At 45.1% G+C, this 21,227-nt stretch overlaps 1 protein-coding gene across 3 annotated transcripts in view; it reads right to left on the bottom strand.

Annotated features, from left to right (window-relative positions):
- Positions 1-11,659: 11,659 nt before the first annotated feature.
- LOC134980384 (SLAM family member 5-like) overlaps positions 11,660-21,227 on the bottom strand; it is a 74,861-nt gene continuing 65,293 nt past the window's right edge. For all 3 annotated transcript variants that reach the window (XM_063947185.1, XM_063947186.1, XM_063947187.1), the window contains exon 6: positions 11,660-15,051. In XM_063947185.1, the coding sequence (XP_063803255.1) occupies positions 14,959-15,051 (93 nt within the window). In that variant the 3' untranslated portion in view covers positions 11,660-14,958. The remainder of the gene's footprint in view (positions 15,052-21,227) is intronic.

Below are 21,227 nucleotides of genomic sequence, written 5' to 3'. Positions count from 1 at the left end.
ACTTTATGGGGAGGGGGATGAATGGGTGGGTGTATCACACGTTGCATAATCCACACAACTTCATCAGATGGTTCCACTTGGTAATTATTTTGTTGTGGAATGGTATTAATTATTACAGTCCATTCCGGTATTAATTAACTTTTACATTGATTTTATTGAAAAGAATCATAAAAACATAAGGTCAGCTGTCTTAGGGGCCTTTTTATCACCGTCCGCATCTGACGATGTGCTAAAATTGACCCAATTCGCAATGCGATTATTGATTACATCGCATGGCTGTATCAATAATCGCATGCAGGAACAGCGCTTGCGAGAAGCATCTGTCCCTGTGATTGTTAATAAATATGCCCTATAGTACCACAAGTGACACATTCAGACAACAGGGGAGATGCATCAATTTTGGAGAGAAATAAAATGGAGTAGTTGCCCATTCAGCTTCTGTCATCTCATAAACGGTGCTAGATAAATGACAGAAGCTGACGGGTTGAATTAGGAAACTTCTCCACTTTTATCACTCTCCAAAGCTTAGTACATCTGACCCTCTAAGAGTTAAATAATACCCAGCGCATCAGGTTGACACGTTTCAAGGGTCAGCTGCCTGTTTCATCAGAATACATTGTGGTGGGGGATATATTAAGCTTTAGAGAGTGATAAAGCGGAGAGAGAAAAGGTAGCAGCAGATCAGCTCCTTACTGCCATGTTACAGGCTGTGTTTAAATAGCGTCAGGAGCTGATTGGTTGATATTTTGGGGCCAATTTACCATTATTTTTAGCTATTTAAATCTTGTTGCATATAATAAATGATGCTCCAGCTCCTGACTGTCATTTTTCAAACACATGACAGGAGCTGATTGGCTGGAGCACTTGTTGATAGATGGGCCCTTTTATCTCACTCCACTTTATTACTCTCTAAGTACATCTGCCCCTGTGTGTTTGCAGCAGGAATACTTGATGACTGGTTCCTGCTGGTATACAATGTAGAACAGAACTGGCACTCACCACTGGATCACACAGATGGGTGCACTAGATTCCACTACATTATACTAGACCTTTGCAAGGTATTCCTGCTGCAAAACACAACATATTCTGATGAAGCAGCCAGCTGACCCTGGAAAGGTGTCTATCTGATTGTGTACTGGGTATTATTTAACTCTTTTTCTGTGCTAAATAACAGATCTTCGGCATGTACTATCAGATTCTTGCAATAATAACAGGGAGTAAAGTAAGTAGACTGTCGTAAAAGTTGTTTCCAGAGACTTGAACATGCACAGTAGACACATTGCCCGGAGCCTACGGCGCCTTGGTGAGGAGGGGGCCCTCCCGGAATTTGCCCAAAGGGCACCCTCCTCTCTTAAAATGCCCCTGGTGTATACGTTACCAGACTATACACAATTATGTAGAACATTGAAGCTAAGGGTTGGTCTATGGCTACTCAATCTGGCCATAGCAGTAGCTACTCAGATGCCATGTAGTTGCACATACGATCATCCAGGAGATACACACCCCGAAAACGGCCATGACACGCCCAACCACTCCCCTTAAGCTACCCGTTTATCCAGGGCCGGATTTAGGGGCGGCGAAGGTGGGCCACCCTAACACAGTCATAGCCACGCCCACTTTTGAGCAGAAGAGAGCTCACCGGGGAGAGCCTGAGGCAGAACGATGTGCTGCAGCTTATACCACAGCAGCACAGAGGAGCCAGGAGAGCAAGGGTTACAGAGCATTTGCCCCTCACTTGCTGGTGTGTGGGTACTAGGGCTAATAAATTAAATTACCCCATAGCACAGTCACATGTACATAGAACAATAACAAAGCTCTATCTCAGTCTCACTCAAAAAGTTCAGTCAGAATTGAGAGCGGAGGATGGGAGGAGTTGGGACTGGAGAGGGGAGGAGTCAAGATTAAACAGTAAACCGCCCCCCCTAAAAGATAAGTTTAGATCCGTCCCTGCGTTTAACCTCCAAACGGACACTTCCCGTCAATCACTCTGCGACAAAGTTCTCAGCACATGCACAGTTCGCTCAGTTTTGCGGGAACATCGGCCATTTCATACAAACATGAATTAGTCCCATATTGAGAGAAATATATTTGAATGCATTATTTTGGAAGTAATATAGATGCTTCTAAGTGGAGGTAACATTATAAGTAGAGGGTATGGGGACCAGAGCTATCACACATCAGCCTGTGTAATCGGTGAACCGCGACATTAGTGTGAAATACCGATGACGTACAGGAAAACCAGACTTGAAAGATTTATGTTGTGTTTATGAACAAGTATGTTTGATATGTGGATTCTGTGGTTCCGTAACTAACAATCGCACCTTCTCATAATATATTTGGAAATTAAAAACTGAATTACTCAAGATTGAGATCGTAATTATATCATAAAGGCAAACCTAACATGGATCATGTAACCAAACACAGCATGGTGCATACTGCGCCATGACTATGAAATGATTACCTGGAGAACCTCTGCTGTCTCATGCTAGGTTTAGTGCATCATTCACTGGAAAAATGAATAAATGATACATAATGATGAAATACACTCTACTCTATCTGTAGTCCAGGTAGTCTAATCTACTATGTTATTGCTGAAATTGCCCCGAATGCTGCATCCCACAACCTGTGTTCTGGACCCTGCCTCAACCAAGCTTCGAATAGGGTGTATGGACATACAGTAATTGACCCTGTATTTGCAAAAATAGTTCAACGCTCTTTGCAGACTGGACATTTTCTTAAACCACTAAAGAAAGCCCTTTTGTTAGACCTCTTCTCAAAAAAACGAGCTACTCTTGAAGTGCAAAGACATCGCCGCTGTGCGATCCCTTTGCACTTCTGCTGGGGGGGCGGCACTGACATGCGGGGCAGACTAGCCCTGTGCTGGGCGTCACCCCACATGTCAGTGTGAATGATCGTAGCTGTGCTAAATCAACTCGGAATGACCCCCCTAGTCGCAATGTTTGCGACCACACCAGGCTCTGCGTTATCTTATCTGGTTGCAAACAGTATCTTCTATTATCATAAGATATAAATATTCTGTGTACAAAGATTTCACTTTTATTATGTTCTTTGTAAAAAAAAAAGGCCTCATATAACCACAGTTTCTGAGTCTATGGCTAAATAACTGTTGTTCAAAGTGCAAACATCTCATTACTAAGGAATGTCTTGTTGGCAGGTGGCATAATTTAAACAATGGCTCCTTTCAACAGCCTCTAAGTGTGTTTATGATGTGTATATATATTTTTTATCTTTATGCTCATTCTGTACGTTAAATAAAAGGTAATTGAGGATATCAGATATACTCATCAAAGACTTTCGGATATCCGCACTCCAGGTGTGATTACAGGTTATCTAAGGAAAGACTTTCACTTCTTGGCAGCTGTTATAGTGTAAAACGGTAAGGTTTATTAACCATAAATATAAAAGGCTCCAATAAAATGACCTCTCACGGAGGAATTCAGTTGGGTGTGAGGTAAAAATAAACCTTGCGGACCTTGCACCAATTTTAGAATCCCGCGGGCATACACGCTCCCGGTACCCACGGTATCCAATATTTAAAAAATGGTCGCTGGGTTTTCAGCTTTGAAAATCTTGTGGCGCATGAAAAAAATAAAATAAATAATGATACCTCTCCTGTGGTCTCCATCTGGGAGTCGAGGTGGCTGCTGGGAGATGTAGTTCTTCAAGCTGCTGCCTCCATGGGAAATTACACTCACATAGGGAGGGGGCACACACATACTTATACACACACACACACACACACTCATGTACACAGTACACACACACTCACATACATACATACATACTTACACACACTCACAAACATAAATTACTGTACACTCAACCCTGCTGCAGGAGTCTGGAGAAGTCATAATCATGGGAGACTTTAATTTACCTGATGTAAATTGGGAGGGGTCCTTTGCAAGTTCAGCTACAAGTGGCACATTTCTAAATTCCTTACAGGGAGCATCTCTCAAGCAATTGGTGAGGGAGCCCACTCGCAAAGACTCAATATTAGATTTAATTCTTACAAATGGTGACAGGATATCAGACATATATGTGGGTGAGCACCTGGGATCCAGTGATCATCAAGCAGTAGGGTTTAGTATAAAGACAGGATCCAACTCCTGTCACACAAAAACAAAGGTGTTGGATTTTAGAAATGCTGACTTTGCAAAAATGGGGAGATGTTTAAGTGATTCATTGGCGGACTGGAGGAACTTGGAAGGGGTGCAGGAGAGGTGGAAAAAACTGAAAAGTGCAATACTAGGGGCAGAAGACCTTTGTATCAAAAGGGTTAGGGAAAGCACCAGGAAAAGGAAGCCAGTGTGGTTCACAAAAGAAGTATCAACTAGTGTGAAAGCAAAAAAGATGGCTTTTAGGAAATACAAACAGACTCAAAATAATAACGACAAAGAGGTGTATCTTGACAGACGGAAGGATGCTAAGAAAGTGATCAGACGTGCAAAGGCAGAAGCTGAGGAGACAATGGCCCAGTCAGTAGATAAAGGGGGCAAAACTTTTTTTAAGTATATAAATTAAAGGATAAAATCAAATGGAGGAATAATAAGACTTAAGACGGAGAGTGAGAATTTGGTGGAGAGAGACAAGGCAATAACAGATCACTTAAATCATTATTTTTGCTCAGTATTTACTACAGAAGGAGAAGGGAAGGGGCCAGAGTTAAGTTGCAAGGACATTCATAAAAATAAAGTAGATGTAAGTACATTTACAGAGGAGAAGGTCCTAACAGAACTTTCACAACTAAAAGTGGATAAATCAATGGGACCAGATGGGATACACCCAAGGATACTAAAAGAGCTAAAAGATGTGCTGGTGGCACCATTAACCGAATTATTTAACCAGTCACTAAATACAGGTGACATTCCAGAGGACTGGAAAAGAGCAAATGTAGTTCCACTGTACAAAAGTGGAAGCAAGGAAGAAGCAAGTAACTACAGACCAGTAAGCCTTACATCAGTAGTAGGGAAAGTAATGGAAAAACTATTAAAAGAAAGAGTTGTGGAATATCTTAAATCAAACAACTTACAGGATCCAAAACAGCATGGATTTACTGGTGGGAGATCATGCCAAACAAATCTTATTGACTTTTTTGACTCTGTGATGAAAATAATAGATCAAGGGGGAGCTGTAGATGTAGCATATCTAGACTTTAGTAAGGCATTTGACACTGTCCCACATCGCAGACTGATAAATAATCTTGAAAGCCTGGGGGTGGATTATAAAATAGTTAAATGGATAAGAACCTGGTTGCAGGATAGGAAACAGACAGTTGTAGTTAATGGAGTGCAATCTATGGAGGGAAATGTTACCAATGGAGCACCCCAGGGATATGTACTCGGACCAGTTCTCTTTAATATCTTTGTTGGTGATATTGCAAGTGGTATTGAAGGGAAGGTATGCCTTTTTACAGATGATACAAAGATATGCAATAGGGTCACACCGGGAAGGGTAAAACAAATGATAAATGACCTAGGTAGGCTTGAGAAATGGTCAAGAACGTGGCAACTACAGTTTAATGCTAAAAAATGCAACATCATGCAGTTGGATCTCAAAAACCCAAAGGCTAAATATAGTATCAAGGGTACTATAATGGAAACTACTGAGGAGGAAAGGGATATAGGAGTCACTATTTCAAGTGACTTGAAGGCAGGAAAGCAATGCAGCAAAGCAATGAGGAAGGCTAGTCAGATGTTTGGTTGCATAGGGAGAGGAATCAGTAGCAGGAAAAGAGAAGTAATAATGCCCAGGCTGTGGCTGTTTCTTGTCCGGGCTCCCTATCCTAGTGGATGCTCACACTGAGAGTGTTCCCCTGGACGGCGGAACGGATAGGAAGATCAGCAAGTCCGGAGCACAGAGGCACCCGGGGAAGAAAAAGACGTCACCGGCACATACGCACGCATCATCCAGGTACCGAAGAGAATTTCAATCATCCTGTCACAAAGTCAGTGAGCGGGACGCCGCCACTCACAGCTTTTTCCTACATACTGTATATATTTCTTGATTTTATTTTTGTCATCCCTGTTCTTTTTACACCGGAAACATTGTTCCATTTATACTACAAGCTTGTAAGCATATTCATTCATGGACTGCATCACCCTCTGGACCTCACACCACTATTTCAGTATATACACGCAATTTCAGGATCAACTAGAAATAATTCCCTTTATTTTCAATTCATTAATATATTCATCCATTTTCATGTTGTAGAATTACCATTATTATTATTATTTTTATTCATTACCTTAAGAAAGATCTTTCCATCCCTCATTTATTGACACAGCTACAACTCCTTTCTTTCCCCTTTCTTTCCTCTCCCTTTCTCCTTCTGTCCTCCCTAACTCTACTGCTTCTTGTTCTCTTTTCCTCTCCTACCTCTCTCTCATCCCTGTATGCAAATATACATTGTATTTCAATGTGTATACATTTTATGCTTTTGAAAGGGATACGGTCATTAGGTCGACATCACTTAGGTCGACCACTATTGGTCGACATGCATTAGGTCGACGATATCATTAAGTCGACATGGTTATTAGGTCGACATGTACTAGGTCGACGGTTTAAAAGGTCGACACGAGTTTTAAAAATAAATTTCATTTTTGGACTTTTTCATACTTTACGATACAATTGGGAACAGTAACCTGTGCCGAGGTAGCGTAGCGAGGCACCTTGCCCATGCGAGGGGACACGGTGCACTAATTGGGGTTCCCCGTCACTTTACGAAGAAAACGACAGCAAAAAAGTTTAAAAAAAAACTCATGTCGACATTTTGACCTGTCAACCTAGTACATGTCGACCTAATGACCATGTCCACCTCATGACCCTGTTGACCTAATGCATGTCGACCAACGGTGGTCGACCTAATGACTGTCGACCCGACGACCCATACCCCTTTTGAAACAAAGTAAAATATTTTGTGTCCTTATTTCCATCTGTGTATTTTTATTTGTTACACAACACTTTAACTCCCAAGCACTAACAGAAAAAACACCAGGCTGAGCGCAGCACGTGCCTTTTCTTTTTTCGGTTGGTTTACAGCATAGCGTGGTCATCTCTTTCCGCGCAGCAGCTCGCCATACAGTTACTTCAACTGCCCGGTGCGCAGGCGCACAACTATAATTTATCTCCATGTAATCTTTAAAATACAAAAATCAATACATCGACTTAAAACGTTGCCAAAGTGAATGTTTACCTATTCCTCCGGCCTCCATGGTCACTGATCGTCCGAAGATGGAAGGCCGCTGAGTACGTCATCACATGCTCCCAGGACTGACAGATGATTAAGGACTTTGTAATCTTTCACATTGTGTCGGAACGCTGACACCGGCATATACTATCCAATAGTACACTAACCGGGTATGGGTCATTAGGTCGAGCACACTTTGGTCGACAGTCATTAGGTCGACCACTATTGGTTGACATGCAGTAGGCTGACATGGTCACTAGGACGACATGGTCAGTAGGTCGACATGGAAAAAGGTCGACACGAGTCTTTTGCCTGTTTTTGGTGTCGTTTTCTTCGTAAAGTGACGGTGAACCCCAGTTAGTGCACCGTGCTACCGCTGTGCTCGGCACAGGTTACCATTCCCAATTATAGTCCACGTGGATCGTAAAGTTTTAAAAAGTTTAAAAAAATAAAAACATTTTTTTTTTAAACTCATGTTGATATTTTTCCATGTTGACTGTCGACCTAATGACCGTATCTCCACTAACCACCAGATCTAGAGGAAAACTATGTAAAATACTCTACATTCAAGTCCCAATATTACCAACTAAAAAAATTTCAGTTTGTGCCTTAAAGTGAATAGAAACCTAAATAATTAATAATAAAAGAAATAACCAAAAGAAATGAATAACTGAATAGTTCAATTAATTATTAAAATGTTAGGCATATTTATTAGTTCCACTTGTGAGTTGCTCCTTCACTAAGATTTTTTACGTATGTGTATATATATATATATATATATATATATATATACTGTATATCCAGAGAAAATTATTTTTATTCAATAATAATTGACACATTAACCACAATATCTACAGTATAATATGTTTCAAATGACAGAAATGCTCTGTATCCTGCATTTCTACCAAAAAATGTATTTAGGCTAAAGCCCTATATGGCTAAGTAGAAAAGGGAATCTAAAAAAGGATTGGAGGAGGGAGATATTTACTAAAAGTCGATTTTGTTCAATTTTAGAATGATTTCAAATTATCTTAATTGATGTTGGGCTTCCAGGGTTAAAAACACACATTCACTAACATTTAAAAATGAATATTAAAAAAAGCATCTGCTACTAAATGTGTGTTTTAACCCTGGAAGGCCAAAATCGATTAAGGTCTATCTGAAATTGTTTAAATTTATCAAAATTGACCATTAGAAAATATACTCCTTAAAGACTTTTGAGTTTCTCTCCATACTTCTTGGCTTCCTAATCCACATAAGGCTCGGGGTCAAACAGCCAGATTCAAACGCTTTTCAATACTCTGTTGTTTTGCTTCTCTGATTATCCTGATATGAACCCATCTGGTGCATTATCATTACAACGGTTTTTATAGCACATAAAGCCTAACAGAATTGGCAGGAACTAAAAGAAATTTAGATTTGGGCGGGGTGTGCTCAAACTGAAACTAAATTCTAGTGTAAAAAGAAAGCAGCCAGGGGTCTGCCACCTCATTGATTTGACTAACCATTAGAGAGTGCAATGTCTGGGCCCCTTCATAAATATATACAGTAATTCAGATGCTGCATTCATGATAATGTATCAGATTAATAACAGATTAATAACAGCAATGCACTGTAGAAAATAAACCATAGTCCAGTATAAGGTAACATATATATAATGTATAATTCAAGTGCACAATAGCAGGAGGTGGGGCCCCAGGCAGTGGGGCCCACCGGTGGTTTCCCATGTACCCCTGTGGGCCAGTCCAAGCCTGGGAGGGACACTCATTCACACATGCCGTTGCTGATGGAAATTATGGCGAACAACCCAGAGGACTATCACAACTTCCTGCATATGGATGATGCAATGTTCCAGGGGGTGCTTAGCGTGTTGACTCCTTACATCCGGAGGCAGGATACAAATAAGCGGAGGTACATCCCTGCTGAGGAGAGGCTCGTGGCTACCCTGAAGTTCCTGGCTACAGGGCGGTCACTGGAAGACCTGAAGTTTGGGACCCTCATCTCCCCAAGGGCTTTGAGCATCATCATCCTGGACACTTTCAAAGCCATTGTGAATGTGCTCAAGTACCATTATTGTAAGGTAAACAAAAACACTACACTTTTTTCTTGTTCAAGAAGAAAAAGAATGTCCACATAAATGGGAAATATATATAATCAACCAACATGGGTTTATTTTTAAAATGATGTCAACCAACATGGCTGCATTACAATAAAAAATTATCAATCTTTAGGGTGGAAAGTGATAACCACAAACACGTATAAAACAGCTTTATCACCAAGTTATATATTTCCCAATAGCTGGGATACTCTATGATATATTAAGAAGGTGACGCAGATTACAATAGGCCGGGAAACACATGGCGCAGTCCAGATTGAGGCCCTGGCATCCACCAATCTGTCCTTGCGCCATGTGTTTAGAGACCCTGGTCAATCTGCGTCATTTCCACCGTATACCATGGAGTGAGTAACTATTGGCATACCTCCCGACTTTTGGTGTGTAGGATGCGGGACTTGCTGCCCTGGAGGCGTGGCCTCAGAAGGAGTGGGTGTGACCTCAGTTGGAGGTGCATGGCCTAGTGCCACAACCACTGGGGGTGTGCCCAGTGCTTACTGAGCAGCTCCCGGCTAACCCTCCCCGCACTGATAGTTGCCGTGTGCAGGCGCACACCATCAAATTCAGTGATCACCGGCTGCTATGCAGAGCAGAGCAGTGGTGATCACTGACTCTCCCAATCAGTCCCCCCCCCTGCTTGCGGGACACTGTGACCTGCGGGAGGGACAGCTGCACAGTGTCCAATTAGTGGGACTGTCCCGCTGCATTCAGGACAGTTGGGAGGTATGTACTGGGAGAGATAAACTTGGTGATACTTCATTTCACCCCACATCACACAATAATTATTAGGAATAAATTATCCATTTTTAGAATGGAATGTGGTAACAAACACGTATAAAACAGTTTTTCACCAAATTGTATCTTTCCCAATGGCTGGGATATGCTATGATATATTAATAAAATGACGCAGATTACAATAGGCCAGGAAACACATGGCAGAAGTCCAATTTGAGACTCTGGCATCCACCAATCTGTCCTTGCGCCATGTGTAGTGACCCTAGTCAATCTGTGTCATTCCCACCATATACCATGGAGTAAGTAGCTATTGGGAGAGATAAACTTGGTCATACTTCAGTTCTAAAATCACAATTATTGGAATAGCAAAATCACATATCGTAAAGTGGAGACATTGCTTTATAAATGGCAGCTGAGGATGTGGACGTATATGTGGGTGGTGAAGTAGGGAAAGTGGTTTGTGGAGTAGAGGTAGATGTTTGTGGAGCAGAGCAAGTGGGTTGCATTGTAGGGTAATTGGGTTGGGGAGTAGGGTAATTGGGTTGGGGAGTAGGGTGATTGGGTTGGGGAGTAGAGTATTTGGGTTGGGGAGTAGAGTAATTGGGTTGGGGAGTAGGGTGATTGGGTTGGGGAGTAGAGTATTTGGGTTGGGGAGTAGGGCAAGTGGTTTGCAGAGTACAGGTAGTTGGTTTTGAAGATGAGCAAGTGGGTTGGAAAGCAGGGACAGTGGGTTGGAGCAGGGCAGCCATCAGAAATTGTGGGGCCCGTGACTGACAGTCACCCAGAAAAGTGGGCAAGTCTCCCAGATCTGGCCTTCATCATCTGGCAACCCCCGGCAGTTGACCACAAAAGTGGGCAATCTGAGGGCCAATGACGTGATGCGTGCTGTATTGCATCATCGTAGCCCCGCCCAACAGCTTTACAATGCTGGTAATCCGGGCACTGCATAGTGGGGGCAGGCCTTCAATGATGTGATTGTGCATCCACGCACCACGCACTGCCCAACTAGGGTTATACCACACTCGCTGTTGTGTCGACCTGGATGCCCGCTCCCGGAAGGGGCAGCGAGAAAGTAAGTATGAGCCACGCTTCTGAAAGCAGAGCAAGGGCTCGAGAGGTTGGATTTGCATTGCTGGGTGCTTCCCCAATCATTGACATAGGCTTAACGATTGTCAGTGCTGGCCCTATGCACTATAACATGAATTGTATAAACCTCAATAAGAATTCTAATAATACACTTTATTAGTATACCAATCATGAAAGCAATGGTGTAAATGAGTGGTGGGCCCCTGGGACCAAGAAGTGTGGGGGGTCACACCGCATATCATGCACCCATATATATAGTTATACTTACCTCACCGCCATCTCTGAAGTTCTGCGTTGGCCGTTGGTCTGGCGCTGTAAAGCAGCCGAAATCACAGGGAAAATGGTGCGGCATCTTCCCAGTATTTTGCGTGAACGCAGTAGTGTGAGGACCCCGGGTTCATATGGACATTATTTTTGCCTAACGCTCATCTCCGCCTTGAGAAAGGCAGCGTTCAGAGCCTGCATGGACCCCGGGGGTTGCTATGGGTTCTGGGATCACAGCAGTAAGCACGCAATAGCAAGGTACAAGAGCACCTTTATTTTATACACAATAAACATACATGTAAAATGATAACCACAATAAGTACAATATATACAGGTAGCATTAATAACAATTACAGTTAAGACTATATAAGAGAAAAACCACACAAAGGGACCCTCCACCCACCTAAGCAGTCAATAGTCTCAGGGCACTTGAGCAGGATCCTTTGCAAGGCTATTAGGTTCCGCTGGGTGATCTGCTGCAAGACTTGCTGATCACGGCCGCTTTTGGCCTGATCATCCGTCACATGCCAAAGGTAGGGCATGCTGACTAATATCCTGGCTCAAGCCAGAACACCAGCCAAATGCCTGGGACAGCTCCCGATGGAGCAAATGCTTAGCTGTATATACTGGACCCTCTCCGTAGATCCAGGTCTCCAGATAAATGGGCTGACAGAATCTCCTGACTCCTGGCAACAACCTCCTTCCAAACCTCCTCACAAGGCAGGAGCTTAACTCAACTCTCCCCCAAAACCCTTATACTGTATAAACTCTGCTGCTTGTCTGAGATAGGAAATACCTCTACCTCTGGGATTGCTGGGATTTTCAATCCTAATATTTAAACGTGTCCAGGGATCCGAGTGGAGGATCCCACACTGAGCCTGCACACGGGCCCTTCCTCTCTTAAATCACCCCATCATGAAAGCATACTAATGGAAAAGATGACTCATATATAATTGATGGCAAATCTCATGAAGTAATCAATTATTTAAGCTCCATGCTCCATTATGTGTTACTGGCTGTGGCTCCGGGAAACAAAGATGTCCAGTGATCACTCACAAGTAAATGAGAAGACGCGTCAATGAAACCCATTATCCCCTGGACGTTTCCCGGCAACATTATCTATCCAGTGTTTGCTCATATATTATGTAGTACAGTATCCACAGAATGCATCACTCCAGTGTAATCCTCATATAAATGGAACAAATATCACTGACATCAGGGCTGTGATAAACCTTTGCAGAGCAGAGATAATTAGGTTTTTCTCCATGGGTTTGGCGCCTGAAAGGAAACAGCTGTTGGTAACATCAATAATGACATCAGGAATTGTACAGAATGGGGCCCCTAAAATACTAAATGCAAAACCATGTTTGCACGTGCCCCCAAATCCTTTGAAGTAATGAGCGCAAGAGAAAAACACAGATTGTTTTATTATTTATTATTGTGAGCAATATCATACATTAATTCATACTTGCCAACTTTTGGGCTGCTCTATCCGGGAGAAAGCAGGCGGTCGGCTCAGCAGGGGGGCGGGCAGTGAGGTGAAGTGCAGAGGGGGGTGGGTCGGAGGTGGAACGGGGGCGGACCAGAGGCGGAATGGGGGCGTGGCTTCTGGATCACGTCATGTAAGCCATGCCCCCCGCTGTATAATGCCGCTATTACCGGCATTATACAGTGGGGGGCGTGGCTATGATGACGCTAAGTGGGCGGCCGGGCAGGGGTGACCCCTGAAATCGGGAGACTTGCCTGCTCTCCCGGGGGCCCGGGAGGGTAGGCAAGTATGCACTAATTGCAGCATACTGGCCAAATTGGGGTAAAATAGAATTTGCCTACAAAAGTAAAAACATGTCAGGGAGATTGTAAATTCAACCCCGATGCATGTGACACTGAAGAGGGCGTGTACTGCTCCGCCTGAGAGGCGTGTCATAGCACTGACTCGCTTCCAACCGTAAAATGAGCCCCAAGAGGCAGCAGTTACATGCATATAATACATAGAAAGCTGCATCAACGCAAATGTAGGGCTCGTTGTGGCGAGTCACAGGTATATCATTGTGTGAGTGGTAGAGAGCGGAATTGTCATTGCACAGGACCCGTAGGATAATCCGCCTTATGCCGGCCCTGCTTTCTGAACATGTGACATCATGACATAATGATGTGGTGGGGTTAGGGCTGCCAGGACAAAGCAGAAGCTCAGCTTTGTGTGACTCTGTGGTGGATCCCTAGGCTTTAGGGTACCTAGAGAGCCACTCCTTAAATACAGGCGCCAGGGGGCAGTGACGGAGCCCCCCTCCTGCCCAAGACCTGCACCCTGGTCAGCGGCATCATTTTCCCACAGCTAATTACGGCCTTCCTAATGATAAAACTATTCTAATTTTAACCAAGGTGTCTAGTAAAGTGTCTTATATATACAATAAGACACATACATAGGGGTGTTTATATAGAGGAGGGGGTCTGCGTGCAGCCACCGTTGAAGGCCCCTCCTCTCTGGCAGCAGGTAGACTCTGACATTATGCAAGAGTGGACATACGTGGTATTTAACAAATAATTACATTTTATTGAATAGAACATGGTAAAAAAAAAGTGAAATAAAACATTATTTGTAATATTAGTAATAAGTTAGATAATACTGATAATACTTTAATGAAAGAACAAGCATATGTTCAGTCTCTTTCACTGCTTGATGCCCTTCCAAGCTTCACCCAATAAGCTGGATCTGACAGGGCATAGACTGCAGTAGGGTGAGCGTAGGAGAGCACAGCACCATCTTTAGGGGTGGTCTATTCATGAAGCAGTGAACAGAGTGGAGAAGTTGCCCATGGCAACCAATCAGCTTTGAGGTAGCACTTACCAAGTGCATTCTATAAAATGATACGTAGCAGCTGATTGGTTGCCATGGACAACTTCTCCACTGGCTGGCTTCTGCACTTTTATCACTGCTTCTTACATCTACCCCTGAATGAGTCACGTCACATGACCAGTGTCGCATGGAGCGCTGGCTGCTGACACCAAGGAGAAGCAGTCAGCAATTATTTACATGTGTATCTGTGGACTGCTGCTCCTCAGTGTACACTGGGAGTGTGGCGCTTGGCTATGATGTCAGCAACCATTCCAATGCCAGGATGAAAGCATGCGCCATGCCAACCTGTAGTCAGCTAACATAAGCATCAGGGATGGAGTTGTAACATGAGGAGGGTCCAGCAGAGGGGAGATGCAGTGTCCAGAGGGAGGGTGGACGCCACCTTGTGGGTCTCCGGGGCTAGTGCAGACCATGACCAATATCCCCAGGAGCGTAAAAGCATTATTCCTATAGGAAGTCTAATGTATCTTAATGTGTGTAACAGTTTCACCTACAGGCATTGGCGAGGTGTGCCGTGCTAAAGCAATTTTCAGCAATTGCTACTGGTCACTGTCCAGGGTGGTTCGTTCTGCAACGACAGTGATCTGCTGCATGTCCCTGCACCGTGCTGAGACGTCGGGAAACCTGTTAGGTTCTTCAGTTGCAGCCGATGTCTCTCCATCATATACAAAACCCTCACGTGGCTTACATCAGCACTGCTCATTTTGGCCTCGGATGTTGCAGAGAAGTGTATATAGTCTGTGCTTTTGTTGTCTTGGGAGCAGAGACTGTGTCATATAACGCAGGCGGTATCTGCAATAAATACACATGGTGAATAGTATTAGTTCAAGCAAACTAGGCCCATCCCAGGCTAAATAATATGTATAGAGGTAATGAAGTATACAGTAACAGGTTGCCACAGCATACAGTACATTAAGTTCAACTATTTATTCCAACTTGAAGAAAGAGACAGACTTTCACAGAAATATGGCAGCGGTGAGTGATCAAGTTCTAATAACTGAGTGAACAGAGGTGTGCTGATACAGGAACATACCATATGGTGTGATTGAGGGAATGTGGACTCTGTTACACCTCATACTTGTCTGGTGTTATAGAATGGACGGGAACACCTCTATGGCGTATCTACAGTGGGTGCAGGTTGTGTGGCGCACATGGGCTACCAAATCCAGGTGGCCAACACCACACACCCTGCACCAATGTTTTCAATACTCACCTCTCCGGAGTCCCCGACGGCGGCAGCACCTCTCCACAAATAACCTGGAAAATGGAGAGGCGGCCATTTTCCCAGCAGTTTGCACATGCGTAGCAGCAAATACTCGCAGAAAAATATAGAAAAATTGGAAAAAGATTTGCAGACGGAGAATATAGAAGAGTTTGGGGTCTATTTACCAAGCCTTGGATGGAGATAAGGTGAACGGAGGTAAAGTACCAGCCAATCAGCAACTACCTGGCATGTCACAGGCTGCGTTTGAAAATGTCAGGAGCTGGTTGGTTGGGACTTTATCTCATTGCACTTTATCTCCAAGCAGGGTAGGGAGGGCCCTGCCTGTGAGACAGATTACAATACAATGTACAGTACAGTATACAATGCACAGTGTATATATAGCTGAGGTAACAATAGCATGTCATATGATAAGAGATGCTGGAACCGGCACATAATACTAATGGCTATATATTCAGTTACAGTGTTACACTATAACACAATTGTGGAACCCTATAGCTTCTAGCGCCAGGAACGCACTCCTTACACCAATGACGTGTTCTTGACATTTTACACCAATGTCAGGGTTTTACCTCTGACCTAGAGAGGATTATTTTCAGTCTCAGCTTTAAACCACCGATTCCAATTGTTTAACAGATGCTATAGATGTATAAATATCACTTCAAAGTGTAAGCTGTCCTGGCGCTGTGATAATGCTTCTGTGTTCAGGTTCCATTACACAAAAGCTAAACGTCTACGAGAAAGCCTCCCAGCAGTAATAACCTTTTATCTGGAAACAATGGATTACAGACAGGATACGAGTTCCTGTTCTTGTAATCACTGTAAGAGCTTTTGAAGTTGGATTTACATTCAAAGCATATATCATGGATCTGAAACCGGTAAAACTGAATTTTTTAGCCAACAACCCCCCCTTACCCGCAACTAGGGTTAGGCACTAGGGGGAGGGTTAGGGTTAGCATTCCCCACGTCCGGAACTCACCACCACCTGGTCGCCATAACCCGGTAGGCACCTCTGGAGCCGCCGGACTTGCCGAACAAGATAAGTCCCTGCTGGGCCACCAGTAACATTTTGTTGACATTCTAATCATCTGGACTTACACCGGTGATGAATGTTGACATCATGAATTCGCCCCGTTATAATAAATTTAGATTCTGGGTATGTTATATATTATTGCGTTACAGTTTCACAAAGGAGATCTCCATTTTAAAACAAAATGACCCCCCTCCTGCCTACACATTCAAATATCAATATCAGGGGCGCGTTAAGAGAGGAGGAGGCGCGTGTGCAGCCTCCTCTGTCAGGGCCCCCTCCTTTCTGCCAGCAATGCTGGAGTGTCTGAGCACTAGAGGGCTCACACTCTACTGCACATGCGCAAATCTCTGGGAAAATGGCGCGGTAGATATCTTCCCAGTGATTTCTCTACTGCGAATATGCAGAACACCGTGAAAATGGCCGCAGCACCATTTTCACTGTGATTTAACAGCGATGTTTACATAGACGCGGGACTCCGAAGGGGTGAGTATTCAAATAATGGGTGCAGCATGTGCAGTGTGGGCCCTCCTCAGACTCAGGGGCCCGTGTGCACCGTACACACACAGCACCCATTGTAAATACGCCAGTGATCGATATGTAACACCTATGCTCCCTATGTTCTCCGAGGCCGGCTAATAATCAAAAGCAGATGGACAGTCCCTATGTGTGATCACAACTGAGTGCGACTTCTCTATAACAAGTCCTGATAATACAGATGCAGTAGGGATGGCCATCAACCATCGATGATTCGAAATCATCGATGGTCTATGACCGATGTTGAATACTTTTACTATTGATGGGGGAGAACCAGATGGCTTCCCACCATCGAAGGTATAGTGCTACCGATTTTTTTATTTTTTTATTTCATCATAGTGTCTGGGCATGGAGCGTAGCCGCGCCCCCTGACACCTGCGAAGCCACACCCCTGGGCTCTGATTGGCCTGCATTACAGTTAACAGTAATGAAAGGGGTGACCATCGATGGTTAAAACCATCGATGGTTCCTTTATAGACGGTTTTACACCATCGAGGTTACCCATCAATGGTACAATCGATGGTGACCATCGATGTATAACCTACCAATGGCCATCCCTAAGAGGTAGTGGGTCAGGACTATTCATGGTGAGCTAAGATCCCACACTCCTCCCTGCTCATTCTGGCTGTATACTGTAGGTGGAAGATCACAGCGAATTGAGAAGTGCGAGCATTGGGCAGGGGCCCTGCGGGAATAGCCTCTACTCTCCATCTAACTGTGGGAGTCCATTCAATTAGTTGTTGTTCTACAGCCCAGTCTCACATTATCTGAGATCAAAACAGCCATCGTTACTGAAACATCTCTTGATCTGAGCAAGAATCTCAAACCACTCATTGTTCATCACAGCTGATGACGCCGGGAAGAGACATGACAGTAACCTCTCATCACCTAATCTTCTCAGCTCTCAGGGTATAGTCTGACACACAGCACTGTGGTAAGCCACAGCCAACCAAGTGTGAGAGTGTAAAAATGATTACAATTCCTGCATAAGAACACGTTTAGGGCTTGTATGATAAATTGTTAATAGCCTATTGGGATGTTGGACAGCAGATGTGGAATGGAGATTAGCCAATGCTGAAGTTCCTAACCAGAGTACTGCCCCGTGACATGCGCTACTGCTCCGGGGCAGCAATTCCGTTGAGCTTTTCTTCCACCTCCTATTTATGCGGATGCATCCGGTATTCCCTGGACCCTAAGAACTGCCAGCCTTCCCTATACCACCACCGCGTAGGTGGCCAAGCACCCCACTAGCCCTACAGTAAATGGACAGCCTGATGGCGCATTCTGCCCCAGGTGCACTACAATGTCCAGCACACCCTGTTTGCCCCAGGTTGTTACTCCATCTAGCACTGTGGTACTACTGTGCATGAACCCCTGGTTACTGCTGTTACCCTGTACCTACTGCGATACCACATAGACCCAGTACCCAGCTCAGAACCCTTTTCTGTGGAATCTCCATGTCCTATCTGCCGTGCAAATATTCTGACCACCTTCATTCACGGACAGGCACTTGAATAATATCCAGGTGATCTTCCAAATAACAGTGACTCCAGCGATGAGAGGTAGCATTGCTAACCACTGTGCCGCCTTGCCACTCTCACTATAGAGGAACCTGCCTCTAAAGGGTATATTTACTAAAGTGAGGGTTTACGAAATAAAAATTGGAGATGTTGCAATCAGGTTCTGCTTTTCATTTATCTGGCGCCTTCTAGAAGATAAAAGCTATAGAGGCAGATGACGTGCTAAAGCCTTAAAGAGAGATAAAGTGGAAAGAGATAAACCTGTCATTTTTTAAACACACGGGCAGATGTATTAAGCCTGGAGAAGTGATAAAGCGGTGATAAGAGCAAGGTGATAACGCACCAGCCAATCAGCTGCAATATGTAAATTGACACCTAGGAGCTGATTGGCCAGTGTGTTATCACCTTGCACTTATCACCGCTTTATCCCTTCTTCAGGCTTAATACATCTGCCCCACACTAGTACACATCAGAGTTTCCTTTACAGATATTTTATTGTGAGGCTGCTATTTTATGTCAGCGAAATGGTGAGATAATAAGATGGTGTCAGTCCGGATATTAATCTTTCTGTCCAAGAACATGCCATTTAACTGTACTAGACTTTCTGTCTGTGAAAAACAGGTTTCTGTAGGTCCCATATTGTTGAGTAGCTTGATTTAATTCCCACGGGATGTAGTCAATATCCCGGTGGTCGGGATCCCACTGGTCAGATTACCGACGCTAGGATCCCGACCGCCGAGAATGCCGGCATCGGTGCCAGGGCTATTCCTACTCGTGGGAGTCCTCCACACCCATAGAGTGGGAATAGAACCTCTGGAAAACGCAGCTGTATCCGTGACCTAAACTCAAATGAGGTACAGAAAAACAAACAGAACGGGTCCCACATCGGCCTACCGGGAATGTTCCCAGTGAGCCCTATGGCCAATCCACCCCTGCATATGCGCAACTGCCTACACATTTTTACCACACATGCGCAAGAGTGGAGAAGTGAGCCAGTGGAGAAGTTGCCCATGGCAACCAATCAGCATTGAAGTAACATTTATAATTTGCATACTATACAATTGTACGGAGCAGCTGATTGGTTGCCATGGGCAACTTCTCCACTGACTCACTTCTCCACACTTTTCACTGCTTCATGAATAGACCCCTACGCAATGCCGATGTACATGTAGCTAAGTGGATATTTGCGACTGCACATGTGCAAAAGTTCTGAAAACCACTACAGCGCCTGTGTTACACAGAGCGTGCGCACAAAGGCGCTGCTGCTATTGGGACAGACGTTATCAGAAATGTGGTGGAAAAAAGATGGGTGTTCTTGAGGGTATGCGGTCAGCATACCGCTCATCTGGATTCTGGCTATCACAATACCGACACCGGGATCCCGACGGGGCCACCATACCGCCGCGAGATAGGTGATTGCCCACGACACCCATAGAGAGACAATAGAACCTGTGGCGAGAGTAGCTCACCACCGAGCCCACAAGAGGCTTCGTTGCGCTCGCCCCACTGCCAGCATTCCACCGCTCGGGATGCCGATGTCGGTATACTGACCGTCAGCATCCCGTGCGGCGGTAAATCATAATGATCCCTTCTTGAGTAGTGACTGGGCGGTGGCTAGTATTGCAGGCAAGTGTGGTCCGGTCAGTGGGCGTGTTTTGGGAGTGTCAGGGGTGTGTCAATGCTAGGGGCTGCGTTCCCAAGCGCATAGCCACATGTGTAGGAGGCCGTGGACAGATGGAGACACTGCACCTGCCAGTGTTGGACTGGCCCACAGGGGAACAGGGGACACCACCGGTGGGCCCCACTGCCTGTGGGCCCACCTCCTCCTGTTATTAATCTTCTACATTACCATGCATGCACAAGCAGTGTTTACTATATATATATATATATATATATATATATATATATATTTATCAAGTGATCCAGCCCATGCACTCTCTACTGGTTAGCCGGGACTCTGTGGTGGTTGGCCACACCTCCACTCAGGGCCGGACTGGCCATCTGGCACTTCTGGCAGATGCCAGAAGGGCCGATGGCCACGTGGGCCGGTCCAGCGGTCACTGAGACGCGCTGCCGCTCAGTCCGGCGGCAGCGCGTCTCAGCTGTCAGGCTTGGAGAGCTGTGAGGGACGGGGGTCAGAACGCCGGGCGCCCGCCAGCACGGCTGTGTCTGGCGCGGCGCGTATAGCGGACTTCAAAGCAGCCGCCGGTTCGTGAGCCAATCAGAGCTCGCGGACCGGCAGCCAATCAGAAGCCGCCGGTCCGCGAGCTCTGATTGGCTCACGAACCGGCGGCTGGTTTGAACGCTATACGCTGCCGCGCCAGACACAGCCGTGCTGGCGGGCGCCCGGCGTTCTCACCCCCGTCCCTCACAGCCCGGAGGAGGAGGAGCAGCAGCAGCAGCGCAGCAGCGGTAAGCAGCTGCAGCACTGGCTGCTGTGGGTGCAATTGTATACCTGGCACTGTGGGGGCAATTGGCTGGCACTGTGGGGCATTTGTATACCTGGCACTGTGGGGGGCATTTGTGGATCTGGCACTGTGGGGGCATTTGTGTACCTGGCACTGTGGCGTCATCTGTATACCTGGCACTGTGGGGGCATCTGTATACCTGGCACTGTGGGGGCATCTGTATACCTGGCACTGTGGGGGCATCTGTATAC

Source organism: Pseudophryne corroboree, chromosome 12 (genome assembly GCF_028390025.1).
Source record: "Pseudophryne corroboree isolate aPseCor3 chromosome 12, aPseCor3.hap2, whole genome shotgun sequence".
Lineage (NCBI taxonomy): Eukaryota > Metazoa > Chordata > Amphibia > Anura > Myobatrachidae > Pseudophryne > Pseudophryne corroboree.
The sequence above is the reverse complement of the archived record's forward strand: the minus strand, read 5'-3'. Positions and strand labels throughout refer to the sequence as shown.